This window comes from Tachypleus tridentatus, chromosome 6, assembly GCF_004210375.1.
Source record: "Tachypleus tridentatus isolate NWPU-2018 chromosome 6, ASM421037v1, whole genome shotgun sequence".
Lineage (NCBI taxonomy): Eukaryota > Metazoa > Arthropoda > Merostomata > Xiphosura > Limulidae > Tachypleus > Tachypleus tridentatus.
The window spans coordinates 119244356-119266434 of record NC_134830.1 but is presented as its reverse complement, the minus strand read 5'-3'; the positions used below and the strand labels follow the sequence as shown (position 1 = coordinate 119266434).

The 22079-nt window shown below is 34.1% G+C and overlaps 1 protein-coding gene across 3 annotated transcripts; it reads left to right on the top strand.

The window, feature by feature from the left end:
* Positions 1 to 3939: 3939 nt before the first annotated feature.
* LOC143253438 (uncharacterized) lies at positions 3940 to 21785 on the top strand. 3 transcript variants are annotated; one of them, XM_076507330.1, is made up of 9 exons: positions 3940 to 3996; positions 4976 to 5111; positions 10594 to 10717; positions 15545 to 15602; positions 16981 to 17228; positions 17828 to 17925; positions 18640 to 18672; positions 19135 to 19227; positions 19783 to 21785. In XM_076507330.1, the coding sequence occupies exons 2-8, from the start codon at positions 5100 to 5102 to the stop codon at positions 19219 to 19221; spliced, it is 660 nt and encodes a 219-aa protein (XP_076363445.1). In that variant the 5' UTR covers positions 3940 to 3996; positions 4976 to 5099; the 3' UTR covers positions 19222 to 19227; positions 19783 to 21785. The 3 variants fall into 3 exon arrangements, with proteins under 3 accessions (XP_076363445.1, XP_076363444.1, XP_076363446.1); XM_076507329.1 differs by lacking the exon at positions 3940 to 3996 and having other exon boundaries at positions 4957 to 5111; XM_076507331.1 differs by lacking the exons at positions 3940 to 3996; positions 19135 to 19227 and having other exon boundaries at positions 4957 to 5111.
* The last annotated feature ends 294 nt before the right edge of the window (positions 21786 to 22079 follow it).

Genomic DNA, 22079 nt, shown 5'->3' with positions numbered 1-22079 from the left:
CTATTGCAAAACTATTTCCTTAATCGGCCCAGCATGACCAGGTGCTTAAGATACTCTACTCGTAATCTGAGGGTCGCGAGGTTCGAATCCCCGTCACACCAAACATGCTCGCCCTTTCAGCCGTGCAGGCGTTATAATGTGATGGTCAATCCCACTATTCGTTGGTAAAAGAGTAGCCCAAGAGTTGGCAGTAGGTGGTGATGACTAGCTACCTTCCCTCTGGTCTTACAGTGCAAAATTAGGGACAGGCACAAGTAGATATACTTCGTGTGTACCGAGTTGTGTTTCGTGTTTAACTATCGTGTTTTAAAATTCCTTTTTAATTAACTCTTTTATCAGTACAACTATTTGGATATTTTTAATGAGAATCTTACAAATTTGCTTCAGATCCTAAATACAGTGGAGCGCCATTAAGCCGCGGACCAGTAAACCGCGAAATCGCTTAAGCCGCTGTAGCAAGTCTTGTGAGCGAGGATTATCGCGGCTCACCGCTAATTTAAGAACGTGTAAAAACGCGGCTTACGGATTTAATCCTGGCTTTATAACTTCAAGGGGATATTTAAAAGGATTTGATTTGTTTTTTTCTTATTGTTTAACTGCCAGTTAATAAATTCGGTATTAAAAATTTAATAATTTATGCAACTGCGCAATATCGCTACCACGAGATTTAAAATGGCGGCCCGCATGTAACACGGGAAGACGAAATATTACAATAAAAAGGTTTATTTTTATTGTAATCTTTATATTGTTAATAAATCTTAATTAAAATTGTGTTGTATATTTTATTTATTAAAAAGGGGAAAAGCGAATCATCGCAATGCATTGGTCGTTTGTGTTAAAATGGCACTTGTCAATTGTATCTGAATAGTCTGTACATTAATATTATGATAATCACTAAATGGCCCGGATGAGGCTCCTCTGCGGAGCTGTTGGCGACTTCGGCTTTTCAGTCACAAAGGTTTAAGCCGCGGTTAAGCAGGTTGACCCCCTAAATACCGCGGCTTAACGGCGCTCCACTGTATTTCCTAATCTTAATAAATAGATTTTTGAAATAAGGTAAGTACTGCAGCCATCTCCAAATGTTAACAGTCCTTTTGTCTAGATAATACACCCCATACTTTGGAACCGATGGTGTGTTATAAAAGTGGCAATTAAATCAGTCAGGTAAGAGTAGCCAAAAAGTCAGCTGGTGGAGGGGGCGCTGCTGTTGACTACAGGTGTCTTGTCTCTAGTTTGTTTAAAGTAAGAAATGGTTAAGCGTAGATTACCGTTCTGTAGATTTGTGAAAGTATTCGAAATAAACAATTTTCGATTTCTGATCAACGTTTTATAGTATTTTAAAGGGCATCGTACTGAAACACGTTTAAACAAAACAAGTATAATTTGTTTATAAATACAATTTAATTATTCGCAGTTCAATAGATTTTTATGCAACATTTTCTTCGTATAGTTTATACACTTAGATCAGTTATCATTTTAACTGTAGCTAAAGTTTCAACCTTCCTCAGTTATCAGACTTGTAATTAACTGATATTACAGCCTTCGTTACTTATATAGCTATCTATCAGGTCATCCATAAGTAATGTCCCAAAATTTAATACAAAAAGTACATCATCATTTATGTCTTTGTTAAAGGCTTTAATGACTAAAACATGTAGTATTATGCGTGTAAAAATGTTCAGACAAATAGAAGAAACTTATCCAACTCCCACTTTTTCAGATCATTAATCAAATAAACCCTTATGAAGATGGATGTGTCTGAGGAGAACATTAGGCATATAATGCTTTATGAGTTTAAAAAGGCAATAGTGCAACAGAAATTACACAAAACATTCAAGGTGTTTACGGTGTGGAGTCTCTCAATGAAAGAAAATGTCGAAGGTGGTTTCAAAAGTTCAGGTGACTACAGCTTAAGTGCCACGTTCAGGTCGTTCTGTTAAGTTCAATTATGACTTGCTGCTGGCTGCACTTAATGAGGATTGCGCTGTAACAGTTCAAGAACTAACATAGAAGCTTAATTCAACCCATTCAATAGTTCACCATCACCTACATCAGCGTGGAAAGGTGTCAAAACTTGGAAAATAGGTCCCCCATGATTTGACAGAAGCCAACCTGAGAGCAAGAATGGACATTTGCACTTCTCGTGAACGCAACTCACCTTTCTTCGACAGGTTAGTGATCGGAGATGAAAAATGGATATTTTATAAAAATGTTAAGCGCCGCAGACAATGGCTCAGTGCAGGTAAATTGGCTAAAGCACAGCCCAAAATGGACCTCCATCCTAGGAAAGTCTTGTTAAGCGTTTGGTGGGATATTGTTGGTGTGATCCACTTTGAGTTACTGCCGCTCAATGTAACGATTACATCAGATTTGTATTGTCAACAGTTAGAGCGCTTGAATGTTGCACGGAAAGAAACGAGGCCTGCTTTGATCAATCGTAAAGGTGTTATGTTATACCAGGATAAAGCTCGGTACCGTTACAGCAAGAATAACATCTGCAAAGACTGAAGAGCTATACTGGGAAAACCTTCCACATCCTCCTTAATCTCCAGACCTTGCCCCATCTGATTATCATCTATTCTGTAGTTTACAGAACTATCTTGATGGAAAAGAACATATGAAGATGTCAAAACTACCATCTCTACATTCTTTTCCTTCAAACCCCAAGAATTTTATAAAAGTGGCATTCAGAAGCTTGTGAATTGTTGGCAGGAAATAATTAATAATAATGGAACATACATTATTGATGAAATAACATTAAAAGCGTTTCAAATCCTTTCTCTTTTTCTGAACCTAAAATCGGACATTAATTAAGGGATGAACTGATATATAAAAGTAATACTGTGGTCTGTTGTATATCTATATAACTAGTTCGCAGTGTATAGATGAATCTTCACCAGAACTGGTTCAGAGGTTCATCAGGTTAATGGGAAAATATATATAAAGTTTCCGTTTTTACATTTTCAATTTTACTGATTTTATGGACATATTTGTGTTTTTTTATTTATCCCTACGACGCATCCTGTTGATGAATCTTCACCAAATTTGATATGCTAGTTTGATGGATCCATGTGGAACTACATGGAAGTTTGCAGTTTTCATGGAGAAACAACTTTTCATGTCCTAAGATAACCTTTGATTAATCATGAATTTACATAACGTCCGTCCATAGGACGGGTACTCCAGCTAGTCAGACAATTTATTAACTGGAGGTTTAGGTTTCCTCAGTTATCAGCTTAAGTTTTAGCTTTCAATTTATTCGTAATTAAGAACCAATGATATCGTAAAGTATGATTCTAACTTTTTTCCCTCTCTCCTCCATTAGTTCAAAATATAGAGTAGGCAATACATAGACAGCCCTTGTATTGCTTTGCACAATATATATATAAAATAAACAAACAAACAATTTCACTGAGTTTGAAGACTTGGTTTCAAGTAACTCGTATTCCAACAATTAGCAACTTAGTTAAACACTTTCCCTCTTGTGTTCAGTAATAAGCTTGAGGATTAATAATGCTAAAATTCAGGATTCGATCTCTACAGTGGACATAATGCAGAACCTATTTTGTAGTTGCAGTTTAGGGCTTAAACATAAAAAATTTTATTTAAATGTTTTAGTTGCGTTACTAACTGACAAAAGTGTACAATTGAATATAAACGATCTCTCTCTGTTTTTTTCTTTTGAGATTGGTGTTTTCTTTATTTCCATGATCATTTGATAGGCGCTCAGCTGGCATGGGGCAGTTGTTGTGTTTTTAATCCTGAAGGATACTTTTATGAGGAAAGTTGGCAAAAAGAGATGAATAACAAAAAAGGCTGCCAACAAAATCTTGGTTGTGTATAGCGACACCTGGCAACAAAGAAGACTGCCAAAAGTCTTGCATGTGTATAGTTATACTGATAAACAAAGAAGGCTGCCAACAAAGTCTTACTTACATTTACCAGGTTATCTCCTCTTAATTCAAGGACTCCGTAAAGCCTCCCGGTAGTACAGCGGTAAGTCTACGGATTTCTAAAGCTACAATTAGGGGTTCGATTCCCGTCGGTGGGCTCAGCAGATAGCTTCAGTTGGCTTTGTTCAAAGACTAAGTAAAATAAATGTTGTTTTTCCTCCGTGGTTCCCCATTGAACAACCCTTGAGGATGCTGTTGTTAAAATAGGTTTCGTCGAATGACTTTAGACACACGCGCATTGTGAACGTATTTTCTTCTACTACTTACTGTAACACAACTAACCTATTGTCAAAAGTCCCCGGTGAGACAGCAATAAATATGCGTACTAACAACGTTAAAATCCAGCGTTCGATTTCACTCGGTGAACAGTGTGCAGAGAAGACTCTATGTGGTATGATTAAAACACGTTCTTAGAATTACTAGTCAACCAATACCACTAGGCTGAATATTCTTTGTGTGTAAAAATATAAAAACACTAAACAAGTACTTAAAATTGTTAGATATTTGATGAATATTCCTTAATATTGTAGACGAAACTGGAGGGTTGAAACAATATTAAAAAACATTATAATTAAATATAGTAATATTTGTCAATCGTGCACAGTTATCTTGTATACAAATATTATCTTACATATACCAAAATGTACAAGATTGACTTTTAATGTGTTTTTTATATATATAGAGAGAAATTTTGTCTCGTATTTATAAGTCTATATATGTAACGCAAATAAACAAGGTAACCTGTTTCTAAGCCCTTAATTCACACAACCTGGTCACTTTGGTTTTTTTCCTGTGGAATTGCAGTATATCTAACTTGTAATCTTTGTATTTTGAGAATGATTTGTTTTCGTCGACGTGCACCATTTTTATTTACTCCACTTCCTTGTTATGACGCTAACAAAGTCACGTGATAACGTCTTACCATTTTAAAAACTTTTTGACTCGATATGTCGACAATACTGATGTGACGTCATCTATAGAAACCTCTAATTTTTCTCCTTTTTTTTCTTCTTTTTTTTCAGTGACCAATCAGAAAACAAAGAAGTTACGACTAGTGGGTGGAAAGCTAACGAATTCCTCGTGCAGAGTGTTCGCAGTTCAGTGAGTTCGTCTCGAGGGTTCGTGTACTCGCGCTACTAACTGGAAATGGTTATTAAGGTAAGTTTCTGCTTCTTCAAATTATTTGCTTATCTTTTTTTATCTCATAAAAGTTGTGAAAACATTAGAAAAGTTCAAATTAGGTTTAGTAGGTTAACAACACGACATTTTAACACTTTGTGAAATTACTTGACCAGCCTTCACACTGCATTAGTTTGTTATTTGCCATTTATTTTCTATAAAATACCCTAGTTTCAATTAGTACCAGTACTTCAATTTTCACTCTTTAAAAATACACAAATTAAACAGTCAGGTCAGGCCCAAAGTTCGAGCTTAGCCACCCTTAATTTAAAAATATATATTGACCAGAAGGATGGTAGGCAGTCGGTCAGCAGTAGCAAGCACTGTATTATGTAGCCATTCTTAACTAGATGTAGTTATATCAGCCCTCCACAGCTGAGAAAACAAAACGCGTTGGGTGACATACGGCGGCACGAACCTCGGACCTAACGACTTGTAGCTCTGTACTAGATTACTTCCAGCTCTTAAAGTTTCAAATACATTGTTTAACATCATATCATTTATAAACATAATAAAACATGTTAAGACCCAAAAATTGTTACTGTGTTATGCTAAAAAAAGATCTAAAAATATCTGTTTATGTTTATGCAGGTAATAGTTCTCAGCCATCGAAAAAAATTAATACGTGTTTTCGTACGATGTTTGTATAGTGAAGTATTAAGTTGTATATATAAAAATATTTTTTAAAATAATCTTCCAGATTAATTAATGTATTTCATACAAATTCTGATGGCATGTTAGTCTTACACTAAAAGGTGTTTGGGAAATATTTATTAGAAAAATTGTTTGCTTATTACTACTATTAAGCAGAAAACTACATAATTGTCTGTCTACGTTGTGCCCACCTCTAATATAAAAATCTGGTTTTAATTGTCATAAGTTTTTATTTTTACAGGCTTAAAGCTGAGCCACTGAAGTAATTGATGTAAGGACATGAAACTTTCGGATTTGTCCATTAATTACTTTTCTGTTGTATTATTAGAAGTTAATATTTTATTATAGACAGATATAAAAGCGAAAACATATCGTTAATCTTTGTTTTAATGTGTTTATTTTTTAGCGTAACAAGTAGGTTTAGCGAATTTAAATCGAAAATTAAAGTCTAATCCCGCGATGGTTGATCTCCAGGAAGCTATGGTTCGGAGGTCGAGGGTACTGAATGATATCAGAAAGTCATGGTTCGAATATCGTGGGTATTGAAAGTCTAGACTAGACGAGGTCCGATGGCAAGATATTTTCAAACGATTTTTATTAAAGCGGTGCTTCCGAACATAAACCACGTTTTTACCGTATACTGGCTTAGTGCTGCTGGTACCTTAATTAATGCGCAAACCTAATTTCAAATATTTATACTGTTTACGACAGTTTGGAGGAAAATAGATATAATTTTTATCCTTATTGTTTTTTTGTTCGTAGTTGAACACAAAGCTGCAGAATGGACGGCTAACTATGCTATGCTAACTACAAGTATAGAATCCCGGTTTTTATGTTATAAAGCTTAAGACTTGCTGTTTATTTGTTACCTAAAACTATTTAATATTTCAAGATGAGAATGGAATGTCTAAAGAAAAATACATCAGTGGTATTATGGTGCAAAGTCGTTGCTCTTTCTTTTTGTTCCGAAAAGTCTGCATACAGCGAACTTTGTTCAGAATGAAATATCAACAACGTGCTTAAGATTTTACGAAAGTAAGGGTTAGCGCTAACCCTAAATCGATGCCGTTTGGTTACCTAAAGTGCGTTTCTGCGTCAGAAAACTTGTCCGAAACACTTCGAAATACACGTGCTGAATATATTAAAGAGATAACTACGTTTACATTCATGTCTTATAACTTAGGCCATTAGATTTATTTTCACCCCGGTACTAGGGTTAACGGTATCTTGGAGCTTTTGAGAGGTGTATACAGTGTTATCAATACATATATTACTCTAACATACTCAGCTTTGCCCTAGTTTTTATTAATGGGGTTGACCCGTGTGAAAAGTACAAAAATAAAATGTCACGTGTTTTATTTTTCAGCGATCAGTTGGGCCTAACAGTTTGTTGGTTTCTAATCGTCTGAAATATTACCCTAAACCGTGAAATAATAAAAACGAAAAGGTTTCATAGCAAGTCAGTGTAGGGTTTGCCTAAATTGTTAGTGTGTTTGGACAGATTCACTGGATTTATGGTTCCAGGCTCGTTATTGGAAAAACGAACTCCACATTTTTTATGACGGTGATGTTAAAATTAAACTATTCGGTTAGACAAGAGTAGCTTTACAGTTGGCGATGGATGGTTAGCTAGTTGCCTTCCCCCTAATTTCACCAATTCAAAATTAGAAACGACTGCGCACAGATAGCCCTTTTTGTAGCTTTGCGCGAAAATTTTGAAACATGACAAATCTTGCGAAAAAAAAGTTTATTATTGTGACTTAACTGAAGAAAATGTTTTAAGCAAATAAATTTGCTAAAAATCGTATTTAAAACAGTGGTTTAGAGGAAAGGAAAATAAGGTGGTAAACTTTTTAAACTTTGATTATAAGACATTCGTTAGAACGGCGTGAGTACAGTTTTTTTTTTGTCATAAGTTCAGTGGGCGAGAAAAAAGTCAGTTCCTTCTTTAACTGTTACCAGAGAAACATCCCATCCGAATAGACCAATGGTTGCAGAGTTGAAAAGTTTAATACTTTCTGGATTTTCTGTATTCGAACTCAACAATGACATTATCCTTTTATAACACGTCTATTTTAATATTAGCATGACATTCCTTCTCCCCACCCCAGTTGTCCAGATTTCCAGTGTTTTCAAATTTACGGATAACAACATAAAGGTAGAGAAGAATAAATCAGGAACGTGAATTCTGTTAAGTAATAATTATTATTTTGCGTTGAAGTACAAAGCTACACAATGTAATCACCGCGGAGAATCGAACTTCTGGGCTTCAGCATTATAAGCCTTCGTTCCAACCTACTGTTACGCTAATAGGATGAGCTTCGCTTCTTCTTTGTGGGTGTTTGGGTATGTTGAATTTTTAAATACCCAGGAGGGTTAGGTACACAAGACCTCTTCCTCCATCCCTAGCTTTCATGCCGGCTACCAGTAAGAATTTGTTGTTGTTGTAGTGCTTTTGGGCCAGAATATCCCACAGTACTCCGGCCCTTTTCAGGGCAAAAATAGGATGAGCTGATTGTTTCCTTGTTTGTTTTGAATTTTGCATAAAATTACACGAAGGCTCTCTGCACTAGCCGTCCCTAATTTAGCAGTGTAAGACTAGAGAAAAGGCAGCTAGTCATCACCACCCACCGCCGACTTTTGGGCTACTCTTTTATCAACAAATAGTGGGCAAACATGTTTAGTGTGGCAGAGCCGATTGAATTACGCGTGTACTCTAACTGATTAAATTAATTTGTAGCAGAATAAAAATTTAATAACAGTAATTATTTATATCTGTACTTTTGCAAGTAACTACTGTCTTTCTATATATAATTATAATTATTAAGATAGGAAAAATGAGCAGAGTATGTGACGTTCAATCACTTCTTCACCGGGTGAAGACATCATGTGCTACTTTACAACCACCGATTCACATTTTTTTAAGGCCTTTATTACCAGTTATTTGTTTGGTAAGGATTTCCATCAAAAGAAAACGACATCAGGGCGGAACTAAGCTCGCGTGATTAGCAGCGATTGTTATTACGTATACAGGTCGTCTACCTCATTAAATTTCTTCTAACTTGTGGATGTAATTATCGTTCTAAAGATGCGAATACAAAATTAAACGAAAGGTCTCTTTTTTAATACGTGTTTTCTTGTACTAGGTGAGTACGTGATAAGATACGTCATCCAATAGTTTGGGAAGTGGTAATAAAATACTTAATAATAACATCAATTTTCTGTTTAAGTGAAATTAAACATTAATTCTTACTTCAAGGTAACCTAATTTCGGTATCCTGTGAACAAGCATTTTATGCTGCGATTGTAGGATTGTTTGTTGTTAAGCGCAAAGATACACAAAAGGATATCTGTGCTGTGCCTACCACAAGTATCGAAACCCGATATTTAGTGTATAAGCCTTCAGACTTATTACTGAACCACTGGGAGGCAAGAATTTAAAAGCAGAAGTAAAGAAGTAATTATACTATCTTCTACATCTAGTGCAGACCAGTTCTGTTATTTTAGGTAGACATTGGATCAAGTACTGTTTTCTTCGTTTAAAAACTTAATTACAAAATTCACACATTGTAGCTTTTGGTTTAGCTGTGCTCACGAGAAGAATTCGTTTAAGTGCGACATATAAAGCTCTAAGATACTTTATTCCATGTCTTGAGTCTCGTGTTCTATCGTCCTGTTAACATATTTACCTCAATCTGTAGTTTTTTATAGTACCGTCACATTTATCTATTTTTTTAGTGGCCCAGAATGGCCTGGTGGTTAAGGCACTCGACTCATAATCTGAGGGTCGCGGGTTCGAATTCCCGTCACACCAAACATGCTCGCCCTCTCAGCTGTGGGGGCGTTATAATATCATGGTCAATCCCATTATTCGTTTGTAAAAGAGAGTAGCTCCAGAGTTAGCGGTGGGTGGTGATGACTAGCTGTCTTTCCTTTAGTCTTACACTGCTAAATTAGGAACAGCTATCATAGATAGCCCTCGTGTAGCTTCACGCGAAATGCAAAAACAAACCAAGCTTTCTGTAGTATCCTGATGTACCGTCCTATTAACACGCTTATCTCAATCTATAGTTTTTTTTCTGAAACTAAGCAATCGCTGTCGTTTATTTAGTTTTCATTCACTAGACGTTGTTAAGATAATTTTATCAAGTTTTGCCTCGATTGGTGACTCCGAGTTTCAAGGTAATCAATTATAGTACATGAAGAAAATAAATTTATTTTAAAGTCATCTGTTGTCAAATCTCTCCTTTATGTAAAAGTTTCGGTTCAAATGTTTAACGTGTGAAACATATTTTTTTATGAGAGATAATTTATATTGTTAGCTTAATATATCTCGTAAATTTTCTAAGCTGACTGAACCTCGTGAAACATTTTGGGATTAAAGCTAAAAACATTACTGACAGGGAGGCTACCAATTGATGAATAAATGTTTGTAATTAAAACGACGTATTAAGCTAGCTACATTCATTACTGGATTAATTCTTAGTTCTTATTTTTGTTGATAGGTTGGTTTGATTAGAAGTTAATTATAGTTGATCCATTTTCGTTTTATGACGTCAATATATGTGCCTGTATATTCTACCTTAACCATTAAGTTACTTTCTGATATAGGCCTAAGATCCAGGCGTTAAATTGTTTTAAGCATTCGATATTTGTTGTGGATACAGCACATATAGCCTATTGTTGAGCTTTTCACTTTACAGTAAATAAACATTCAAGGAGTCAACCCAACATAGTGAAAATCAAGCATTTATCATTACTCAGAAGTGTGATAAAAATTGTAATTTTTTTTTGTCCCGATATGTAGAGTAATTCTCCTACAGGCTACTACGTTCAACAACGTCCATGGACGCCTACGAAACGACGTGGACCAATAGCAGCTGAGCACACAGGACCTGGCCCCGCCTCAATTTCTTTGCCATCTACATTTGGTAAGATACGTTTTGAAAGATCTACCAGATATGAAACTTACGAAATCGCGCATTTTTAGATTACACGTACAACTGAAATATTTGGCCAGGTGGTTAAGGCAATCAACCTACAATCTGAGGGTCGCGTGTTCGAATCCCCGTCGCACCGAACATCCGTGGGGGCGTAGTAATGTTCTGTCAATCCCACTATTCGTTGGTAAAAGAGTAGCCTAAGGGTTGGCGGTGGGTGGTGATGACTAGCTGCCTCCCCTCTAGTCTTACACTGCTAAATTAAGGACGGCTAGCGTAGATAGCCCTCGTGTAGCTTTGTGCGAAAATTCAAAACAAACAAACAGCTGAAATACGTGTATTTTACGTCACTGTCAGACTTATAATAACTTAAACAAGTTCATTCTTTTCTAGACCAATCTAATTTCAATTAATACGAGTGTATGATACTATTTCAAATGCACGTTATTCACGTTACGCCAGAATTAATGAAGCTGTTCCTTTTAATAATGACTGCTGGTGTTGAACGAAAAGCCTTATCGACATTTGCTTACAACAAAAAGAGCGTAATTGAAATTTTATTAAATAAGATTGTAGATGGATTCTGTATGGAAACAATAAAAAATGAAAGGATTACATTTACTACTAGTTTTGGTGATGTATCAACATAATATTTACTTACCAGGAAATTTGCCTTGTTATCTTGGACATTAATTCTACACCATATTGAAAATTATCTTTCTAACAAAACCTCTTTCAATTTTTGATTAGAATATAATTAGTTATGTCAGACAGATAAGTGTATTCTTTCTACCATTATTGTAAAATATTCAAGTATTAGTATCTATGTATAAATACTGCACAGAGAATCGTTTGGCTTAATAAAACAGTCGTACGTAATATCCAAAGTTATAAAATTATATACATTTTATACATAATATTTGGTTTGTTTGTTTGTTTTGGAATTTCGCACAAAGCTACTCGAGGGCTATCTGTGCTAGCCGTCCCTAATTTAGCAGTGTAAGACTAGAGGGAAGGCAGCTAGTCATCACCACCCACCGCCAACTCTTGGGCTACTCTTTTACCAACGAAAAGTGGGATTGACCGTCACATTATAACACCCCCACGGTTGGGAGGGCGAGCATGTTTGGCGCGACGCGGGCGCGAACCCGCGACCCTCGGATTACGAGTCGCGCGCGCCTTACGCGCTTGGCCATGCCGGGCCTCATAATATTTGGAAAAATGGCCAACCACTACGTTCGATGATGTTGTCTAGCTACCTTCCCTCTAGTCTTATCAGTTCAAAATTAGTGACTATTAAAGCAGATAGCTCGTAAGTAGTATTGTGCGAATATTTGGAAAAATAAACAAATGTTTAAATTTTTTAAAAATAAATAAATTTTCCAGCTACAGTCTCAAATATTCTACAAAAATTTGCATTTCAAAAACATTGTGTTCTTATTTATGTTAATTACTAATTTAGGTCACCATCAATTTAAACTTGCCAAATTGTTTGTTTTTGAATTTCGCACAAAGCTACTCGAGGGCTATCTGTGCTAGCCGTCCCTAATTTAGCAGTGTAAGACTAGAGGGAAGGCAGCTAGTCATCACCGCCCACCGCCAACTCTTGGGCTACTCTTTTACCAACGAATAGTGGGATTGACCGTCATATTGTAACGCCCCCACGGCTTAAAGGGCGAGCATGTTTGGCGCGATGGGGATGCGAACCCGCGACCCTCAGATTACGAGTCGCACGCCTTAACGCGCTTGGCCATGCCAGGCCCTTGCCAAATAGATTCCGGTTAATTTGTTTACTTCATACATGAAAATAATTTAAGAATATTCTAACAATTCAGAGGTCTTGAATGTAAATCTCCTTGAAATTCTACTTTGTTTTTCTTTCAATTTGAATCACACATGACCAAACTGAAAGCAATAGCTGTGCAGTCATTAGATAAACATCACCAAATTTTAGCTTGTATATTTAGTCAAATGTAAAGGACACGTTTTTATAGATGTCAGATTTGTTTTAATCCTTTAATGATGGAAAAACTATATTTTCAATTCCAGATGTTTACGAGACTGCAACCTAACTGGTGTTAGTGGTTTCTTTTGTAATTGTGGTAAACGCCTTGTGTAGGGTTTTATCTCCACTAGTTTTGACCGTTTTACGTAGTCCAGCTGACAACCTGTTAAAACCTAGCCCTATATATGCCTCGCGGTTGTTTCAAGTGAGTCATGAAAAAGACGGGTTAGGCCTACTTTGATCGCACCCATATATGGTCTATACATAGCATGACGCTAACGAAAGGGTGCGCAGGCGGTTCACAGAACATGAGGAAACTACATAATGATATATTATTAAAATCACATATTATAAATAAAACTTAATTTTCATGTAGGTCTTTTAATTTAAACTAAAAAAATTACCATGACAGATCTAATACATTCAATACATTTTATCTTTAACTTGAAATATATATTTATTTTCAAGTTCATGATGTTTTTATTATTTTATCTATGTGTATGTTATGCGCACCATTTTGAAATAACTTAGGCTACATAATCAGGTCGGATATTATAGGTCTTAGCGCTTATAAATTCTGTAAGTAAATAAGACATTTTATTTCTTCAATGTTCTTTCATTAACAGTATTTATTGGAATGATTAATATGTTTTTTTGTTTTTGTTGTTGTGCTTGTTTTTTAGCTTGTTAATTTAGTATCTGGATTTAGAACTAACCTAAATATAAACACTGGCCGAACCTAAAAATAGTATTGGCTTTACAACAGGTGAAACGATGCATTTTGATCAGTAAAAGCATGCGAGTAAAAATAGTATATTTACTAAATCAGTGGTTCTTAACTTGGGGAAATATTGGGGAAATCACGGAGCAGTTTGTAGTTTTTGTGGCAAGTGGCAGTAACTGCTCACCAGTGAGAAACACGCTGAAGTGCGGCAGTTGAACTGCTTCGAGATACTTGTTGCGCAACCACCTGTCTAATTTTGAATAACAATTTTCATATATTACAACATTTTGAATTGCCTAATTTTTTTAAACTATATAATATTAATACATCGAACTTAAAATTTAAATATCAAAGTTTCCATCGTATTTAGTATATTTTCTCATTATATATATATATATTATATCAACCAGGAGCGTAGATTTTTTACACCCGATGGGGGGGATGATTATGCAACCACTTATGTGGATTGTTCAATTTGCAAATTGGTAATCTCTGATTGCGTGAACCTGAAAGCAGTAAACATGCAGTCACAGAGTAATCTTGTTGCTACGATACTTACATGTATACTTAAGCCTACTGACTGGTACTTACGAACAATCGCTTAGATCGAAAAGCTTAGAAGCGCGCCTATATTAAAGATGTACATTTCGGCTACTGAAAAAGCCTACATCTAGGCCTAATTATGTAATTCGATTGGTAAGAACACGAGAATCACAAGAACAAACACACAATTTGTATGCCTGTGATGCAATAAAACAATTCAACAGACCAAACTGTAGGGCGGGATGATTGTATGCACCATATCCCCCCCATCTAAAATGAAGGGGGGGTGTATACCCTACATCCCCCCAGGATCTACGCCCCTGATATCAACCCTCACACTGAGTGAATAAGTAGGTTTTGTATGATGTTCAGTAATTCCATGGATTTGTTTAGCACTTGTAGCATTTCTCAAGGTCATTTATTTGTAACATTTTCAACAAATTAGGATCTTTATATAGTTTTGTTTTATTCTACCTTTACGCAAAGTTCACCATTACAAAAATTAGTATAGGGGTCACGGTGATACCCTGGAGAGTTTGAGGGGGTAAGACGATGAAAAAGATTAAGAACCACTGTTAATTAAATCGATTTTTTAGTTTTGATCAAAGAAAGTAGCTTGCTCTTATCAGAAGCTAATATTAAGTATCGTCTAGTTGACCATTCATTGAATCAAGATGACAAAATTACCGTTTGGTGACTTAAAACAAAGTAACTCTACAAAATGGATGATATACTTGTGAATTTGCTTACTGATTTTGATTAAACAAAAACGAATATAAATCACAGTAGTTTTATTGTTCGATAATAATTTAGATAATACATTCATTTCATTCTAAATATCACCCAAATATTAGACTAAATTGTATTTTATTCACTAGAGTCATCTGCCATTTTCGATACTTTAATCAAATTTAGAATTAAAAGAATTAATAACTCAGTTCCTGTATTAACAAACTTTTGTCAAACATCGTTGAACTTTTCTTAAGTGTGTATTTTGTAACAGTGAACATCGTATTGCATGTACGGAATACGCACGTATTAGTGGGTGTATGTTAACACTTGTATACATATCTACCTTACTCTGCTGACTTTCGTCAACATTTTCTTTTATTACGTATTACTAAATAGCGCTACAAATATTTGGAAAACGACTTTTACATTTGCGAAAACTTTTGTGAGTTTGGGTTCGGACATAATACTTGTTTGATCCTCTATATGTATTTTGTTTTTCATGTTTTAAAAATACAATAAACAAAATATATATATGTTGTTTTAGTGTCAATATATTAGACCTTTGTGTATTGGGGTATTATAACAATAATATGTAATTTATTTATAATAACAAATACTGATTTAGTTTAGTTTTGACACTATGTGTGATTAGGTAGTGGCATGTTAAATTTCTAAACCTGCATATTGCTTCAAAGGAAATCCTACTTAAACTTTATGCCGTTTTGTTGTTGGTTTGTTTTGTGTGTTGTACAATTTAAACGAACTCGTGTTGTGTTCATTTGACAATAAATTAAAAAAAACTTATTTAATCTAGGCCCAACAAGCAAAGACGCAAGTCATTCTAAATCTCCATCGTACACATTTGGAGTGAAGTAAGTAAACTGAGGTCATTGTCGTTTTAGATAATATCATAATTATAACCAAAACTAAGACACTCCTCCTATAATCAATTCTAATTCTTATTATCTTTCTTTTTTTATAGCCTCATCTATGGCTGAAGGGCTAAAATTTGAGTTTCGATACTGGCTGTATTCGGAGCACAGTTTGGCCATTGTATAGTTTTGTGCTTAACAACAAACAGACATATTGTGTCAGTCAGAACGTTTCATAATTAGTCATTATTATATAATTCACACACTTTAAAAATAATATCTCTTTCATTTATCATAAACTTTGGCTCTTAACTATTAGACTGTCAGCATGAAGTTTTACTGTTTCAACAGTCTTAAAAATAACTTCGGAATTAATTACGAGAATTACAAGAAATTAAAAATGTTTGAACACTAAATGGCACTAGTTTTGTTTTGTCTATTTTTTAATCCATAAATTTTCATATACAAAAACTGAATATTAACTAGTGTAAATACATTTGTGCGATGCATAAATGTGATTGGAAAACACCACTAGGGTTGGTTTCAATTTCTACATAACCAGGCGGTTAGGGCGCTCGACTCGAATTCTTAGGGTCGCTGGTTCGAATCCCTCTCTTACCAAATATGCTCGCACTTTCAGCCGTGGGTGCGTCCTAATGTGCGGTCAATTCCATTATTCGTTGGTAAAAGAGTAACTCAAGAGTTATGGTGTATGGTGATGACTAGTTGCCTTCCCCCCTAGTCTTTCACTGCTAGTCCCCCGCTGAGATATCGCTAAGTCTTCGGATTTACAGAGCTAAAATCAGGGATTCGATTCCCCTCGGTGGACATAGCAGATAGCCCGACGTGATTTTGCTATAACAAAACACACACAAAGTTTCACTACTAAATTAAGAACGGCTAGCGCTGATAGTTGTCATGTGGCTTTGCGCGAAATTTAAAATAAACCAAATTAATTTCTACTAGAATAGTTTCTGTATTGTAAACAAATTGTTTCATGTTTCATCACAAATATAGGTTTTGGTATCGTTACACACATCAGTTATTATGATCAAAAACAATTGTAAAGAATCACTTTGTCTTATATACGTATATATATCACATAATCTGTAATTATTGAAAAAAATAATTATTTTTCCATTTCAGGCTACTTTACACTCAGTGTTTTTTATGGATCATTTCTCTGTTTTTGACAACAAAATGCATGCTATTGTAAAACTTAAACACTCGCTTAATTTTTAACGTCATTGGGCAGGTTATTTAATTAAAATTATAAGAAAGTACAAATAATAGGATATTTCTAATCGATATTCGTTTTAATTCCTATGGCTACGCCTTAAAACGCCACCTGTGTGAAATAACTATGTTATTGTGGTAGGGTTGAAGAAAAGAGAAAGGATTACACTCCCGGTCCAGGCACTTACGAAATTTCTGGAATTTCGGAGAAAGGCAAGGAAACGGTGCCTGCACCTTCAATATCTGGAAGATTGAAAGAGCCTGAAAAATTCAAAACCCCTGCCCCTGGAGCCTACACCCCAGAAAATTGCGATAAAACAGTTTTGAATGGTTCTCCCAGCTTTTCGTTCGGAGCGAAATTAAAGGAGCAGAAAAAAGACAACTTTCCTGGTAAGTTGAATGTTCTGGCTTCGTCCATTAACAAGGAGCTTAATTCCATATTGGTAGCAGTTTAATTATAAGCCCATTACTTCAGTTGTATACGTTACGAACATCAACGTGGTGTTTTAATTAAATTGGTAACATATTGGAATTACACTTATAACATAGCTTGGTCAGTGGAAAAAGGACGATAAAATAAATGGTTTGATACCTTTAGAGAGAATACGAAAACTATTGGTGTTGAATAATGGACTGGAACAAGTGGAAATAGAGGACGCGTAAAACGGACCCTTTAAGATGATTGTTTACTTTCCATTTGTCCTACAGATTTGTTTTTCTGCCTTCTAGCTAAATGGTTTTATGATTTAATTACAGCTTCACTGTATGTCACCATGATTCATTCAATACATTACTTAAATATCCAAGATAATACTTTTGCAGATTTGTTATTTGGTTTTTAAGTACTAGTAAAAAAGTTCAACTGATTTTTCGAATATTGTAGGAGTAAAATGACGCATATATATATATATATATATATTCAGTTTTCTAGGAGTATTTTCTGCGTTATTTTATAACCAGCAATGTCTGATAACTTGTATTTTGTGTAGGACCAAACCAGTACAATGTTAATGGGAAAGACACCACATTTCCTCATTCTCCTTCTTATTCCATGGGAGTGAAATTAAACCACGAGAAAATCAACGACGTAAGTAAAAGACTGCATCTAGTGGTTGCCAAACAAGACGACAACTCAGACGATAGAATTAAGGTGGGAAAAGAGAAGAAGGTTGAAGTTTTTGACTTTCTCTCTTCACCCCAACTGAATGTCTGTCGGTCAGAAGTTGCGTTTCAGAACTTACCATCATAAAGTTTAAAGAAAACTTTCTTTCTTTCTCTGTTTTGTTTAACTTCAACATATCTGATAGCTTTATTATGAATAGAAAGTTCTAATTTAACCCAGACGAGTAGCTTTTATTAATAGGCTGACAATAACAGACGTAATGTTTTTCGAATAGTTGCATTTTTTTCGTACATCGTGGACATGTAAACTGTATAACAAGAATCGTCAAGTAAACTCTACTGCTGTTTTAGTATTTAATTTTTTTAATAAATCGTTGATTATTAAGTTAATAAAAAGTAACTTTAGGTTTACAATATTCAGAAACAACACGCTTCGAACCATTCTTTGCCGTAATGAAGTAATGATTTAAGTTAGTCAAAATTACAGAGACAGACAAAAAAAAAATCAAAACATCTGAAGCTGTTAAATTTGAAGTTAGTTGGGTAGAATTAAATTAAAATTACCTGATTTCTACAGGTAAAACTATTTTGCACCATTAGACTCTCTATTATATTGAAGAAAAATATGTAGTTAAAAAAATAATCCCGTATATTTACGTAGAAACTAATTTTCCTTTAGGTGCCTGGCCCCGGAGCTTTCTCCCCTGAAAAGGTAGGTAACCATTTTCTAGTCTTAACGTTTCTTTATCACAAAGTATACAGTGGTAGCTTAGAATAACTCAAATATTTATTTTAAATTTTGTCTCTTTTTCTTTATATCATATCTTTTTAAAAATATCAAAAATTCGAGTGCTTTCTGTCCTTCTTCAATGGCCTTATTGATAGCTCGAGTTTTGGATCATATTTATTGTACTTCTTGTGTTTGATTCTGTGTTAACTTTTAATCAAAATTTGCATCATTGAAAAAAAATATCGTTTTCAAAAGAATCAAACAAATAGGAATAAAAAGAAAACATCCAGCAGTAGCTTTAAGTTCAACAATTATTACATTGTTTAGTTTTAGAAACTTGGTTGTTATTTCTGTATAACTGAACGCAATTATCTCGTTCAAATCTTAACCTCGCCCACCAAATTTTCAACTTGGTTTTCCATCTTTTACCTCCTGCTTGTGTAGGTGTGGATGAACAAACAGAATTCACCACGTCATAGTTTCGGAATCAAACATAGCCCATATGTCTCCATAGTTACCAATTCTTCCTAAGGGAAGGTAGGATTAGGCCTTTACCCTTGAAGTTCCCTTAAAGTTAATATCTGTTGTACCATTTCCAAAACAAATAACTGGTTCGTGTACAGTGAAAATTATACTAAGCTGAACTGTTTTAAAGTTTGTTAATTGTTTTTGATCAATTAAAGAAAAAAAATATAGTTTTTCAAAAGCTCCAGTTTAAATTTTTTTCATATTATCGGAAGTTAATTGCATCCTTATTTTTTCACAGAACTTAGAACAGCTTTATAGAAAGTTAAAATCTACTCCGAAGCAAAATCTTTAGGATATAATTTATATAAAAATTACCCTGTCTTTAAATTTAGTTTTGTATAAGGTTTTTCAAGGTCAACTTGTTACGTAGAACGTACGTCATATTAGTTTCCTTGATGTACTGAATTACAATTATTTTATTTTAAATATCAGGGATTTAGTGAGTCCAAAAAAAACAATAAAAACACAGACTGTACATGAAAGTTCCAAATTTTTCAATAAAATCATGTGATTTTTTTTCATTCTGTACCAAGTAAAATAAACCTATTTTTCTATCATCTTCAGGTGTGCATTGTCTCCCAACAAACTCCGGCTTACAGTTTTGGAATTCGCCATTCACCTTACGCTTCCTAGTCTGATGTTTGCGGTTTAAATTCCACGAAGCGACTAGTCGCGACCGTAATTCCACCTTAGTGTTTCAGAAATACTAAACCTTTTTTTTTTTTCCAATAAATGCTTTAAATTGACTTTATATAGAACTTTTTTATTTGGAGTTATTATCAATAATAATAATAATTAATAGAAATGTGAGTAATCGTTTTGGTACAATAATTGTTTTTCCTCAGATCTGGACTCGCATTGAACTAAAACAGCTTGCACTCGATCGTACGACGCACGTAAATGTGTATTTTGTAATATTTTGTGAAAGAAGTTAACACTTATCCACAAAAGCGAACAAAACGTTGTCATGAACAAATGCACTTTCTTCCTTTATACAAATAACCAAGTGTCTTTTATCCTGTATAAATTAATATTAGAAAACATGATCATAGTTTATACGCGGTAGAAAGTAAACATATGTTTATTAAAACAGCTTAATACATAAAAAATAACTGGTGTGTTTCGTCTTGATATTGTTATATACTGGGTACATTGTCTGACATCAAGTATTTAAGCAAGGTTTAATGTTAACATAAATTACTGACGGAAACATTTTCTTCTAAACGATTGGTAAGCAAACTTCGTCATTCAAATACAATTGTACAGTGTTTAAAAATATTTATTTTTCACCTTAAACAGATTAGATAATAATATATTTTTGAACATCGAAAAATACAAGTTATGTAAGAAGTACAATAATTGGTAAATAATCTATAATTCAAGAGAAACCTTTTTTAAATGAACATATTTATAAGTGGCATGAACTACAAAAATCACCTAATAATCCCACCACCTGGGCTTATGACGTTACATCATAATATATAAAATTTATACCAATAAAACAAATGGCTTATGGGAATATATATTTTCATATAATTTTAAATATCCAGATATCCTATGAACTAAATAACAAATATTCTTATCAACCTATATAAGAGATAAGGTGAGGGTAAGTCCAAGTGGCTATAATGTTTTGATGTTTTTTTTGTTGTTGTTTTTCTGTAGCCGTGGTTTACTGTAGACAGTTCATACTTATTTTGTTTTTATAAGCAGTGGTATAAAATGTTAAATTTTCATTAATATTTTTCCTTACATACTGACTCTGAATTTGGTTTACGATTATTTAGTTGATATTCAAATATGTATTTTTTCAATCCCATTGGTTCTTAATTGTACCTCTAAAATTATTTGTCATCGCCATAACTGTTTATTTATCTTTAAAATTATTATTAACAAATATTATTTTATTACTTTCCTTACTGTTGCTTTGCTAAAAATAAAGCGAAATACGAATACATTTTTCTTGAAATAAAAGGGATATATTTACAAATTGCTATCCTATGTTGATTAAATTGCAATAATACATTGTAAATAAGCGGGCTTTAATATTGTTTTTACCTTCGGAAATATTTATAATATTCATTGCCATTTTAAAATAACTAAGTTAAAGCTACGAAAAAATATGTGTCAGGCAGCTCTTGTTAAATATTCTTAATTTGTTTTTCCGTTCGTGTTATTAGTTTTCTTTTTTCTCTTTTTTGTGTTTGTTTTGCATATTGCGCCATCGCTTGAGAGTTCTAATTTATATTCATTTGTTTAAATTAAAAATATTCAATTAATTATTTGGGAGACACTCGAGCCTTCGTTAAACGAATTACTACGTTTTACTAATTTTAATTAATTTTTATATAAAATAACGTTCAATATTTTAAATTCACATGGAAAATTTTTCTGGGTTCTAAAATTCTGTGATATTCTTGTGCACTGTCTGTTGTATTCAGTATCGGTGTTGGATTTTTGATGGGAAAGTGTTTAGAATTAACCACCAGTTTGATTTATCGTGTTATTACTGCGAATTATGTAACGATTAACTTTACTTAGATTTAATAAATGTTTGTTTGTTTGTATCCTTTGTCTGTTTATTTTAGAACAAAGTTACGTTGAACTATTTGTTGTGTCTACAGTGTGGAATCAACCCCCATATTTTAGCGGTGTAAGTCTATTAACTTACCGTTATCCCACTGAGAGACAAGAATAATTAATAACTTCAAGATATTCGTGTTTGTTATACAAAGGTGTGGCTAGATGCTTAAAATATTCGAGGTTCAAGAATTTTAAGTTTCGATACAACATCGGCCATCATTTTCTACTCTGATTTGTTAAGACACTAACTGGGAATTCAAGGCACGAACCCCGTGTGC

Coding starts and splice junctions, on each gene's coding strand:
- LOC143253438 (XM_076507330.1), top strand. Junction 10,718..15,544: donor TTCTTTGCCATCTACATTTG/GTAAGATACGTT, acceptor TATTTAATCTAG/GCCCAACAAGCAAAGACGCA. Junction 18,673..19,134: donor GAGCTTTCTCCCCTGAAAAG/GTAGGTAACCAT, acceptor CTGCTTGTGTAG/GTGTGGATGAACAAACAGAA.